The 13,501-nt window shown below is 38.6% G+C and overlaps 1 protein-coding gene and 1 pseudogene across 1 annotated transcript; one reads left to right on the top strand and one right to left on the bottom strand.

Annotated features, from left to right (window-relative positions):
- Positions 1-553: 553 nt before the first annotated feature.
- On the top strand, positions 554-2,718 carry LOC105058518 (L-ascorbate oxidase-like; annotated as a pseudogene).
- Positions 2,719-9,385: 6,667 nt separating this feature from the next.
- On the bottom strand, positions 9,386-12,615 carry LOC105058517 (agamous-like MADS-box protein AGL66). The gene is made up of 12 exons (XM_073249108.1): positions 12,360-12,615; positions 12,143-12,196; positions 11,978-11,996; positions 11,801-11,862; positions 11,645-11,672; positions 11,473-11,534; positions 11,226-11,324; positions 10,905-10,908; positions 10,527-10,583; positions 10,219-10,349; positions 9,969-10,134; positions 9,386-9,835 (listed from the first exon to the last, which is right to left on the bottom strand). Exons 1-12 carry the CDS (start codon positions 12,542-12,544, stop codon positions 9,686-9,688), a joined length of 1,017 nt encoding a protein of 338 aa, XP_073105209.1. The 5' UTR covers positions 12,545-12,615; the 3' UTR covers positions 9,386-9,685.
- Between the last annotated feature and the right edge of the window lie 886 nt (positions 12,616-13,501).

The following is a 13,501-nucleotide window of genomic DNA, read 5'->3' as shown; positions in this document are numbered from 1 at the left end:
TTATTAGTTAAAATTATTCTACCACATATACTTTATATCATTAAATAACAAATCAGTACATCATTCAAAAATATAAATCTTTTTCTATTCAAAATAGCACAAGTTATCAACTGGCCAGCTATACTTAACATTGAAATTTTTTTCATTTAAAATTATCATTCAAGCTTGGATAACAAAGCATCTTTTTTTCAATAATTGATGATGTATTGGTCTATTATTAGATAGTGCAAGATCCACAAGGTAGAACCGTTCTAACCAATAATTTCTCTTTTTTGCTTCTTATCTTGCTTTCCGTAGATGCATGTTGGTTTATGGTTGGACTGATCCACTGCTAAGCTGGTGGATTTGGTCCAACCAATAATCTCTCTCTCTCTAGCTTTCCTAACAGTGGAAGCACCACATCATAGCATTGTGGATATCAAATATTAGAAAATATAACATTGATTTTTTAACTTTTTATTTTAATTCTAACTAGAAGCAGGATAAAATTTATTAGTTATTATTATTATTTTTTTTTGATCTTCCTCCAACTCGTAGCCCTCTAGAGATAGGAATGGAAATTACCCAACATTTCTATTGCTATAATAATTATTGCTTTCTTTCATAGATTGGCACTCCATGGTTTGATGGCGCAGAGGGTGTGACACAGTGTCCGATTGTGCCTCGAGATACCTTTACTTACAGATTTGTTGTTGATCGAGTAAGTTTGTAGAGTTGGAACTAAAATTCAATAGAAAAACACACTTCAGCACAGATAATGAAACGAAAATTCAATAGAAACTAACCCATCTATCTTTTGCTGAAATCCCAGCCCGGGACTTACATGTACCATGCACACTATCAGCTGCAAAGGTCCGCTGGACTCTACGGTCTTATTCAAGTTTCGCCCCCTACTGGTGTTGTCGAGCCGTTCATCTATGATTATGACCGGAGCATTATCCTTAATGACTGGTGGCACCAGAGCACCTATGAACAGGCTGTTGGCCTGGGCTCAAAACCCTTCGCTTGGGTTGGAGAGCCTCAGGTATATATGGCAACTTCTGTGTTCCCCTTCCTTTTGGAGCAAAGAAGTCTTCTATTTTATAGGAAGCTTCTGCGTTCCAATGTCTTGTGTTTCAACAATTCAGAACAAAAGAATGTAATGGTACTTTCTTAGACCCCTCTGAAGGTTGCACTAAGTGGGATCTTCTTGATCTTTCAGTCACTTTTGATCAATGGAAGGGGAAAATTCGACTGCTCCAAGATAGGAAGCGGGGTTTGCAATGCAACCAATCCCGAGTGTTCGCCTTATGTGTTAACAGTCATCCCTGGCAAAACATATCGTCTTCGGATCGCAAGCATCGCCTCTCTTTCAACTCTAAATTTTGAAGTTGAGGTAAAATCATCAATATTTTTTTTAAAAAAAAAAAGAATCCCTTATTCAAACCACGTTATTTGAATATAAACATAGAAGTGCTATAGGCTAATCTTTTCAATACTGTCAACATCTGATAAGAAAGAATATGCACTGATATCAAACTATAATTATATAGAACAAGACTGTGGTGTATAGAGCTGCGATAATAACGAAAATAATGATCCTTAACTAATGCTACTATTGCTGTTATGATCATGCCAGGGACACAATTTGACAGTTGTTGAAGCGGATGGTTACTATGTGAAGCCTTTGTAGTGAAGAACTTAAATATCTACTCAGGTGAGACCTATTCTGTGCTTTTAAAGGCTGACCAAGACCCCTCCCGTAACTACTGGGCTGCTGTCAATGTTGTTAGCCGGAAACCGAACACCACTACTGGCATTGCCATTCTCAACTACTACCCAAACCATCCTAGAAGGCTCCCTCCAACCATCCCGCCAACTGGTCCACTTTGGAATGACACCATGTACAGATTCAATCAAAGTGTCGCCATCCGATCGCATCCTGATTACATCCAACCTCCTCTGATGTCCTCCGATCGCATGATCATATTGCTGAACACCCAAAATTTCATTGATGGCTATGTTAAGTGGGCTGTCAATAATGTCTCCTTGCATTTACTCCCTACACCATACCTCATCGCACTCGAGAAGAGAATGCTCCATGCTTTCGATCAAAAACCAGCACCAGAGACTTATGACTACAAGAATTACAATATTTATGAGGTCCAGAAGAATCAAAATGCAACGGCAAGCACTTCGATCTATCAGTTGGTGTTCAATTCAACGGTGGATGTGATCTTACAGAATGCAAACATGATGCAAAATAACACCAGACGCACCCATGGCATCTGCATGGACATGACTTCTGGGTGTTGGGCTATGGAAGGGGGAAGTTTGATCCAGAGACCGATCCAAAGAGGTACAATTTGGTGGACCCAATTATGAAGAACACGGTGCCACTGCACCCCTATGGCTGGACGGCTCTGAGGTTCCAAGCCAATAACCCTGGAGTGTGGGCTTTCCACTGTCACATTGAGTCACATTTCTTCATGGGTATGGGGTTGTTTTTGAAGAGGGTGTGGACAAGCTTGGGAAGCTGCCCACAGCCATCATGGGCTGTGGTGATTCCAAAATCTAAAGCCTTGAGGGTTTTATCGCTATTACTACTACTACTATTATTATCATTTTTAAATTTGGATGTCATATATATTTCTTTGCTTTTCTCTTTATCTTATTTTGTCCCTTGGATACTATTAGACATTGGATAATCCCTTGGGATGTGATGATAGAAAGATGATGGTGTTTGGTTCCATGAAGTATCACTCCTGAATACACAATATACATGGTTGCTTTGTATGACCATCTAGCTTTCATATGCCATGTGGGTTCTCTCTTTTCTGAAGTTTAACCGTTGTTAAAAGGAACATGTGGTTGTTCTCTTATCCGAGAATTATAATGAAATCTAGCATTATCTATTTTCCTTATCTTTCCTCGAACAATACAATATCGAAACATAGAACATCAAAAATTTATACAAACATGTAGAAGAACTTACTATATTCATCCTTGTCTTTGATAAAATCTAAGATAGCCTGCAACCACAAACAGAAAGAAAGAAACCAAACGATAGTTAGGGAAACGCATGATGATACATGCATCTAGACTATGAATTTTATCTTCCTCCTCAATTTCTGTATTGTTTCTCTTGATGGAGCAAATCACCACCAATGGTCACTTATATAGACCATGGTATTTGGGATAGAGGGGGAAACCTAGTCCTAGGGTTAATTTTAATTTTGGACCCTCTTATAAACCAGCCCTATCTTTAACATAGGCTCACACCTTTCAAATCACACTTAAGGTAATTACCAAGATCGATGGACCTAGCCCCTAAGGCTGTATGAATCACATTAAATTAATTAGGCATTATCGGTCTACCATCCAACCTGTTTTTTGCAATGGAAAAATCCAATCAGTGGCAGCCTATAGCTAGAAAAAATTCTAATAAGTTTATGTGGACCATCCAACTTTGAACCTCAAGTGAAGGTGGCTACCCCTTCCCTTTCTCTGAAAAAAATAAGAGAGAGGTTACTACATCCACAATGTAGCCTTACAACCAGTCCAGATCAAGTTACTTTAGGTACAGTCATATTTTCGATAATAAATTTTTCAGTTGATAGGAACAGAAATATCATTTGCTGGCATTGTAAACATATGGTCTTATCAGCAAAGAGAAGGCTTGAGCTATGATTATATGATTTTTCTGGTCCATTGCTCTTTGGGAAGGTAACTTTAGAAAGGTTGACAGAGGAGCTTATGAAAGAAGCATGAAGGTGTGTAATTGAGCTAGAGCCCAAGTTCTAGATTCAAAACATGGGGGGTGTTACCTCAAGTATTTGATCTGGATATTTCTTCTGAAATCATTATATATAACGAAATGATTGCTGGTACCTCAGGTCCTATTGAAGCAACCAAGAAAATGATCGAAAAAGAAGAAAGCATGAGGGTCGATAACATTCGAAATCCTCCATATATAATTCCTAAAAAATGAAAATATTCTGATCTAGGATATATGGTCAGTGATGATACTCTGATCAAATCCCAGTCCAGCGAGGGAGGGGGAGAGAGATTTCCTACCGTCCAGGCTTCTTCCATCCATGATGAACACTTCTCTAGGCGACCATCTCTTCTAATTCTATAGCACCTGTTTTTGGTACAACATTGGACTTCATTTATACTGAACCTGGTGGTTACTTGATATCTTGTACTATACCCATGTACTGCAAGAGATACATGGTTGAAAGTATAGATTTGTACTTTCTACAGAAAAAAAATACAGCTTTATACTGTGCCACCTAACTCTGTGTCATCCCTCATTCACCATGTTGCATTTGAAAAAACTCCTGTTGGCCTACTCCACATTACAATAATTACCACACCATAATATTATTAACTACACCCATGAAAAAAGGTCAAGCTCGAATGAGACAATTTAGACTTTACCCGGCTTGGTTCACATAAGCTTTTGCCTCGCATGGGAATTAAGAAATTTGGGTCGTCGTGGAATACCTAGACATGTTGCAATTCGTTTTGCTTCTGTCCATAAAATAGTTGTACTAATTTTATGGCTAAGAGCAAAATTAGTATCTCTTTTTTTTTCTTAAATAAATTATGTTGATAGTTCCTAAACTAAATCAATTTTTTTTAAATAGTTCTTAAACTACAAAAATTTAAATTTTAGTCTTCGAACTTTTCAATCATTTTAATGTTATCCCCACGATAGATTCCGGCCATTTTCTCTCATCAGAAATCTGATGTGGCAAAATTTAATGCTGATGTGGCAAAATCCGATGCAAACATGATAAAAAATAATATTTTATTATTATTTTTGATTTTTTTTTCTTTTTCTTCTCTCTGTTTCGCCCCTTCATTGGCTCGCCACCTGCGCACCCCCCACCGACCCGCCCCTCCGGCCCCCCTCTCCGATGCCCAGGGCTTCTGTCCCACCCTAGTGCACCCCCGTCGCTCCGACGCTGGTGGGTTGTGCGCCATACCCTGTCCTGCCTCTAGATCGGCCACCCCTCGCCCTCCACCGCGCCCCCTTTCTCCTCCCTCGCCTCCCGTCGAGCGCCCTTCCCGCTGCCAACATCTCCAATCGGCAAAAAGCCCCCGGCTCTTGCCCCCTCGCCGTGCATCTCCTTTCCCCACCCCCTCCTGTCCATCCCTGCTCTCCTCGCCATTACCTCCTTCCATTCTGCGGAGTCGTACTCCTCCCCATTGTCACCGACGTCGGCCTTCTCCTCCGACCTCTCTTAGATGCTTTCCTTCCATAGATTTTTGAAAATAAAAAAATAATAAAAAAAAAAATATCCAACACAAAAGCCAAGTGATCGTCTAAGCTTCCCTATTCCGTCGCATTAAGCCTCCCACCCTGTTGAGCTGGTGGCTGGGTGGGGGGGGCATAGAATCCACTGACAGTGACGGGGTGGGGGGGGTGCGCCGGAGAGTGGAACCGTAGGGGAACGTGGGGGTGGAGCGGGGCCAGGGGGCACCAGCGCACAACCCACCGATGCCGAGGCGAGCGGGGGTGCGATCAGAGGGGGTGCGGTGGGACGGGCGGGGTGCGGCGGGAGGGATCGGTCGGGAGGAAGGAGGGGACACAAAGAAGTCTTCTTCATTTTTTTTTTTGATTGCTTTGCGATTTGTGCGCGAGTAAAAAAAGAAGAAAAACTAAAAAATTTAAAAATAATAATAAAATTTTATTTTTTATCACGTCTGTATCGGATTTTGCCATATCTGCATCGAATTTTGCTACATTAGATTTTTGATGAAAAAAATATTCGAAATCTACTCGGAGGTAATATTAAAATGATTCAGAAACTTTGAGGACTCAAATTTTGATTTTTATAGTTTAGAGATCATTTAAAAAATCTGATTTAGTTTAGGGACCGTGAATATATTTTTTTTTTTTCTTTAAGCAAAATAGCTGGGGACTCAAAATTAACATCTGTAGCCATTATAATACGAGATTCTCTTTTTCATGTTATTTTTACGTCTTGGTTTTGGATGTCAGGTGGAGTGGTGCCTAGATCGCAGAGAATGCTGGTTTGAACTCTATATTCCCAGCTTTTTTGATAAACTCGTTAGAAAACCAGCCAACAAACAAAGAATTGCAAGCAACCTCTCTATACTTTCTAAATAATTAATAATCATGAGAATAATATGAACTTACCGTGAGTATAGTATGAGTATTATCATATTCTAAGTGACAGGAAGAACACAAATCCTCAAAAACCTTACTCAAAATCACTTTAGGTGAGTTTTAGGTTTCCTTGGCTTCATTATATGTGGCACACTTCATGATCCCGATAAACCAGTTGAATGACCTTTTGAGTGAGACTTTTAGGTTACTAAAACATAATTAGTGGAGTTAGTTTCTCAGTCAATGCCCACACTCTCTTGAGCTTAGGGGTATTTGGTTGGAGAAAATTAGAGTCTCGAATCGGAATGGATATGGGTGACTCCGACGGTTTGGTTAGGAGAAATTTCATTCCCATTCCGATTTCAAGATGAAATGAGAATAATCTAATTTATCTAAAACTTAATCTCTACTTTTGTCTAAAGATTCAAATTTTTATTTTAATTTGTATCTCAATTCTAAAAAAATAATATTGTAAAAGCTTTTTCATTCATATTGAAAAATATGTACAAGATGTTTGATATATATACATAAGATACAAACCATCAATCCTAAAATCAAGTAATTGAATAAGGAAGCTAATCTAATTTTTCTAAACAAATTGTTGACCCAATCAATCCTAATAAGTTACAGCCAAAAAAAACATAAGATCATAAATAGACAAGATTTGATATTTAAAATTTAAAATATCACAATATATTGTGATATTTGATATGTGTACGTAGGAAACATCATCATCTTCGACTATATTGTGATATTTCAAATTTCAAATTATAAATTTCAAATATCAAATCTTGTCTATTTATGATCTTGTGTATATATGGCTGTAATTTATTAGGATTCATTAGGTCAATAATTTGTTTAGAAAAATTGGATAAGCTTTCTTATTTAATTACTTAATTTTATGATTAATGATTTGTATCCGATGTATATATATCAAACATTTTTCAATATGAATGAATAATTTTTTACGATCATTCCAATTCTAATTTCAATCCATTCTGATTTTCATTTCAATTTTGATTCCAGTTGCGAACTAAACATCTCCTTAATGGTGATCTTGTTTGCTTAGGTACTAGCAACATCCAACAAAATATATATCTGATCCAATCTAGGTCAAACAATCCTCAAGTTAGATGACCTCGTTTGAAGCATATATCATATGACCTTAATATAGGATCTTCATATGATGGTACTAACACAAGTGGCCCGGAAATATTTATGACAAGGTTTAGTTGAGGCTATTGCTATGTCTCACGACTCCAGCATAGTTGCAATTGCTTATAGATCACCTCAAGGAGCTGTTTCCATAGATCAAAGCTTTACTGCCAAGAGTCGGTAGAGCAACGTTATGTACCCTATGTTTTCCAGCGGCTGTTGCTTGTGCCACCTAAGTGTTGCAGGTCTCAGGCCGCGCTCCATCGGAAGAAGAAAAGTAACATAAACAGAGAAGACATAGCACCAAAAATCAGAATAAGAACAATAGAGATGTGACCGTGAGAATTATTTACCCCTTTTTATATCTACCACGCACGAGGAAGAGAACCAAATAAATTCATTGGCCATCTCTGCTTCGTACTTCCATCTTTCGAGCCAATCTAGCAAACGCTAGATACATGAACGCAATCTCTCAGCAACCTGGATTCCACCTGAACAGGTGACCCAACCGTGCAGGATAACATCCGTTCAACATATTTTCATATCCAAATCTATCTGGATATGGATAGAGATTTGAATATTTAACTTTTGAATAAATTTGATCTATCTACTGATGTGTCCAACCATTGAAGATATAGCAGACACTTGACATTATGATGTGGACCACATAAGGTCGGACCTTGGATGAAGTTTGCATCATCAACTTTCGGCCGATCTCATCTTATCTCCGTCCTTTTTTTTACTAGTTATACTACGTTTTATGAACTATGCTACAGTTGAGAACAACGGAAAACTACTCGCGCGGAGATGATGATGAGTTGATATTTAGTTATAATAGTGCTGCTATCCATACGTGGATAACTGGCTTTGTAACCAATTGCAGACAACCATAACCAATTGCTGACACCTGCCAACAACCCATTACTCCAGTCAGAAAGACTGCTAACGGCCTAACAAATTTTTTATTAAAAAAAAAATAAAAAAATGGAGGATTCTCGACACACTCTCAATACACTTATTATCTTTCTTCACTATTCTTCTCTTCGACACTCTCTAACCTAAGCATTAGAGGTCTCCTATCGGAGAACCCACCATCTCCTTCTTCGATATGAGCAGATTTTCTTTGTAGATGATCGAAGTCTATACTAGTACTTGCCCTACTCCAGCAAGGCAGTCGATTCTAACTACCTTAACACATCGAACTCATCGGAGAGATGTAGCAATATTAACTAATATGTGTATCTACATCCATATCCGTCATTCAAAAATGGATACAGATACGAATAGATAACCATTTGATCTATATCCAAATATTCGATTTTATTTATAATTTTATTTAATTTTATATAGTATATATGAACTTTTAAGAAAAATCAATGTTGTATTCATATGCTATTAATTTGATTTACCTTTCATTTAGTAATTTTTTTGATTTTATAATCATAAATTAATAAATCGCTAATATCTATTTTTATATCTATACTTTCATATCCAATATGCATGTATATATCCATATTTGTTTAAAACAGATATAGATATAATTTTTGCATCCTATTATACTAACATTTGATTTGTATCCAATCCAATGTCAGCCCTAGACCCTAATCCTTTGCTTTTTCTAGGGCAAAGCTAAATAGAAGCCGGGGAGGCCAAGGAAGCCCCAAATTTTGAAAACTCTTTATATCACTTTAAATGGCCTTCCAAAACTTAGGCAGAAGTAAGTTAAGTCTCCCGAGTAATTTGTATTGGAATATTTATGAGCATAAAGTGGGATCCACTGCCACCATGCTCGCCAACGAGGCATATCTTGCAAAATGGCTACTTAGATGCTCAACAACACATAATGGTAGTAGCAATTGAAGCAAGGCAAACATTCATCAACAACAACCAAAAAAATAGGAGAGGCAAACATTCATCCACAACCACATAAAAGAAGAGTATTAATAGAGCGAACGACCAATTATTGCTAGTTGGCTAAATACATCTTTTACTTTACAAAATAATTTGAGTAATCATTCACTCATGAAAAAAAATTATTAATAATCTAACATGGCTAACTATACATTAAAATCGTAGCTATCTATTTTTCCATTTAAAATCGCATAACACTTTTCAAATGAACAGAATAAGTAAAGTGGATGAACCAAATTTAACCACCAAGTGAAGCAGCCAAATAGGGTTATTACAACTTTCATAAATTACAACCTCCATGTTCTTTTATACCCAATCCCTCTTCTCCACCTTTCATAATTCATTTCCCTAAATACAGATCTTGTCAAGAGAGAACTCCAAGTGACCCTTCCAAAGCTCTCTCCCTAATACACAACATATACCAATCTCCCAATGGCTCACTCGAACTATGAAAGGGGTTGATGAACAATTGTGGGTTTACTCATCGGATAGATGAAATCAACCTACATTCACCGATGATGGATTGTTTTCATATGTTGTAGCACATGTACCATGCTCGTCTCCTGGCATGTGTGGGCAACTTGCTTGGGCCTTCGCTTGCTCAGCCGGGGGCACCATCGGAGACAAATCCGTTGGTGCCATCGGATGCTAGCATATCATAAGACATAATAATGTAAATCTTATGAGCAATGATGATCAAAGTGTAATTACCTCATGCGAGGGTGCAATTTTCAAATGTGATGAATTATTAGCCCATCTTGATCGTCTGATGGGATTATACCTGGATGAGAGGGAAAGGGGCAGATGGGATGAGGGCCGAAAGGAGCTCAGTTGATGTGTATGCTTGATGCCACGTATCGTTCTGATTGCTGATGTGGCAGCTCCCCAGGCGCGTGTCCACCGGTAGGCCCGCGCCCGAAGAGATTGGCCCGTAGATGCCGGGATCCCTGACCGCACGCCGAACGAATCCAGCCCATTAAATCCGAAAAAATCGGCGATTTAAGAGAAGGGAAGGGGCCGGTAGGATGTACCTGAGGGACATGAGAGGGTCGGAACCGATGAAGATCGGATGACCAGGATTGGGTGTTGTTCCTGGGACCCACTGGACCACCTCGCTCCCGAACGCATTGGGCATCGGTTCTTGTTGCGACTGCAGGTACATCTGCGAGTCATAAAGGTTTTACCGTCAATGGAATAACATCTCTGCCTTTAAAGCGAATGGCCGCATGACACGTAATGAATGCAGCACAGGGCGAACGAATACGTCATTGGGTACGTGTCAAACAAGGGTTGTTTCAAAATTTATTTGCTGTTATGTGTGATACTTTACATTATGTACCTGCATGCTGGATGTTGAAGGGTCGTACGAGGGCAGATGGTTACTCAGCAAATACTTCTACAATGAAAGAAATAAAACCAAGTCAAATAGAATATAACACTTGGTAATTGCTTAAGAAGCATAACCATCAACCGTATCCTACCTTGATGTGTGACACTTATTACACTTACTTTTAGAAGATATCTACTTGTATGCGTGGTGTGTGTGTGTGTGTGTGTGTGTGTGTGTGTATGTTTGTGTATATGTATGTATGTATGTGTGTATATGTGCGTGAATATATATAGTAATAATCTATTTTGAATATTTGAAAATGGGTGATTTTCCTGACAAAGTTTTTCAGGAAAATTACCAGGACATTATATTTTGGTTACATGACACTTTTCTGTTAATAGATGTGGCAATGTGAGCTGATGAAGTTTAACAAATTAGGAAGCAAAAAGGGAAATGAAAGACTGATTGTTTCATTTTGCAGCATTTTGATTCTTCTCGCATCAAAGGAGGTTGGTTAAAGGAAAGTTAATCGTAAATGAAAGACTATAATGTATAACACTTTTTAATTTCTTCAACTTATTTGTATGTCATGTGCACACAAACATATGTATACATATACACATACATGCATATATGTATGTATACATCAATGTATATATGTATGTTTTATGTATATATGTGTGTGTATGTATATATATATGGACCTACCTTTCTCTCTGCCACCGCCTTAAGGCCTCCATGAGAAATTTCTCACATGATTCAAGCTCATCCATAGAAGTGATGCTGAGGGGGTCTGGCTCAAAAAATCTGCTCAGATTACAACAACGAAAAAAGAAAAAAAAGAAGGTGTTATAACTCTGTCATAATTCACAAAGTCATGACATACATACATGCATAAGTTATATGAGCTCAGAATTCATAACCATGTAATAAATGTCATATTTGGGGTTGCTACCTCAGGCGTTCTTCAGAGAGCTGCAACTGATGCTGAAACCGGTGAATCTCTTGTTGAAGTTCCTACATGCAAGATCAAATAGAATTAAGAATCATATATTCAATAGAAGGAGATGAGGCTATATTACACATGTATTCAACAGGAGACTATAGGAGAACAAGAGGTTGTATACCTCCACCTGGGAGTTCACTGCCCCAGGACTGATTCAGAGCATCATTTGAGGGAAGGGACAAAAGCCCAAACACACTTGTTAGAATGACCAGATAGACCAATATGCATGCAAAAGAAACCATGTTTTGTTTTTGGTATAACTGAAAATATTACATACTTGACTAATTCTGCAGCCATGTCGCTCTCACACTTGAGCATTTTTAACGTTCGGATCAAATACTGCAAGAATGCATTCAAAATTTTTTAATAAAAACCAGCCACTCTCATCGCAAACATGTTTAAATTTCCTTAGAAAAAAACAGAGGGGAATCCAGAGAAGATTGAAGCTTCTTACATCTCGATTTTGGATAACTCTGCACCCATAACAAACAAGAAAGAGAAAAAAATATCAATCAAATTTACATGATTAACTAAAAATTTCCAAACAAAACATACAACGTTAATTAACAATATCTCTTAAAAAGTTATTAATTTGATAACAGGAAATTATAAAACGCACCCTCCCCTATCATGCTCCGGGAGACTTATGTACCGAGCAAGCACATCCTCGATCCTGCAAAAAGAGAAATAAAATGCGAAAAATTACAAAAGCTTTTGAGACCATCAAATTCCAAGAAAAAAAAAATGAAATTATTTTCTTTTATTATGGTATTGATTCTTCATGGGGGAAATGTTGGCAATCCAGAAGAGAATTAAGGTGGTAAGACGGATCCCACCTCCGTCGGCCGGAGAAATGGCTGAGCCTCCCGGAGGGAGAGAACATGATGAGGGCGATATCAATGTCACAAAGAACCGAGAGCTCGTAGGCTTTCTTGATGAGCCCATTGCGACGCTTGGAGAAGGTCACCTGGCGATTGGTGTTGTTCTCTATTCTCTTTATCTGGAGCTTAACACGCCCCATGATCCCAGAAAGGCCAACAAAAAGAGAGGCAAAAAAAATAATGAGGAAAATCCAAGAAGGGTAAAAGCTTAAAAAAAGTCAAAGAGGAGAGAGAACAAAACAAATAAAACGCTGCGAGGAGAAGAGAGAGAAGGTTTTGAGGACAGGGTGTGCGAGGAACGAGGAGAGAGGATGAAGGAGAGGAATTTTAGAAGCACTTCTGCCGGGTGGATCTTGGTCCGGGAATGGTGGGCTTGCCGAGTTTGGCTCCAAGCGCCCTAACAAATCCTCATCTAAAGTCCCAACCAGATCGCGCCACGTGACAGATTCCAATATCAAAGCATGCAAAATAATTAATGGCGAGGATATTGACGTCGTGAAGTTTGCAATGCCGCTGGCAAAAGTGTGCAAGGGTAAAACCCAAGTAGAAGACATTACAAAAGCCTCAGAGAAGGAGGTCACCATTGATATATTAAACAAGACATGGCTTTGCACTCAAAAAAATAGAAATGAAGCAAAGATGCAAGCTCGTTAAAGGTTGGACGATAACTTGCCAAGAGATTAGAAGGGAGCAGCTTTCTTGAACAAGCAACCGTTTGATGTCTAGCCTTGTTAATGAAAGTCGACCTGGGTCCTCTTTTCCTGATATTCCAAGAGATAGCAATGCTGGGTGTAGATGAAAGAGAGATCTATTGAGTCTGGCTGAGGACACATGTCTTTGATCGAACATGGTCAATTCCATGTGGTGCTACAAAGTGAGCGGATGCCTCTTCAGAGCCTGGAAGGAGCCATGCTGGGTGTAGATGAAAGAAGGATCTATTGCTTCTGGCTAAGGACACATGTCCTTGATTGAACATGGACATGGTTGATTCCATGTGATCCTACAAAGTGAGCTGAGCAGGATGCCTCCCTAAAGCTTGTAAAGGCTGATTCCTCACCTTGCCATTTTTTGGTTTTGGATTCCATGAAAGTTTGGTA

Source organism: Elaeis guineensis, chromosome 15 (genome assembly GCF_000442705.2).
Source record: "Elaeis guineensis isolate ETL-2024a chromosome 15, EG11, whole genome shotgun sequence".
Taxonomy (NCBI): Eukaryota; Viridiplantae; Streptophyta; class Magnoliopsida; order Arecales; family Arecaceae; genus Elaeis; species Elaeis guineensis.
This window is presented reverse-complemented; position numbering and strand designations above follow the sequence as displayed.

Bases quoted from the DNA above. Each gene is read 5' to 3' on its own strand.
- LOC105058517 (XM_073249108.1), bottom strand. From the start codon at position 12,544: ATGGGGCGTGTTAAGCTCCAGATAAAGAGAATAGAGAACAACACCAAT. The intron at 12,197-12,359 runs GTGGGATCCGTC...CTCTTTTTGCAG, and splicing joins CATTTCTCCGGCCGACGGAG to GATCGAGGATGTGCTTGCTC. The intron at 9,836-9,968 runs GTATAATCCCAT...ATGATATGCTAG, and splicing joins CCCCTTTCCCTCTCATCCAG to CATCCGATGGCACCAACGGA.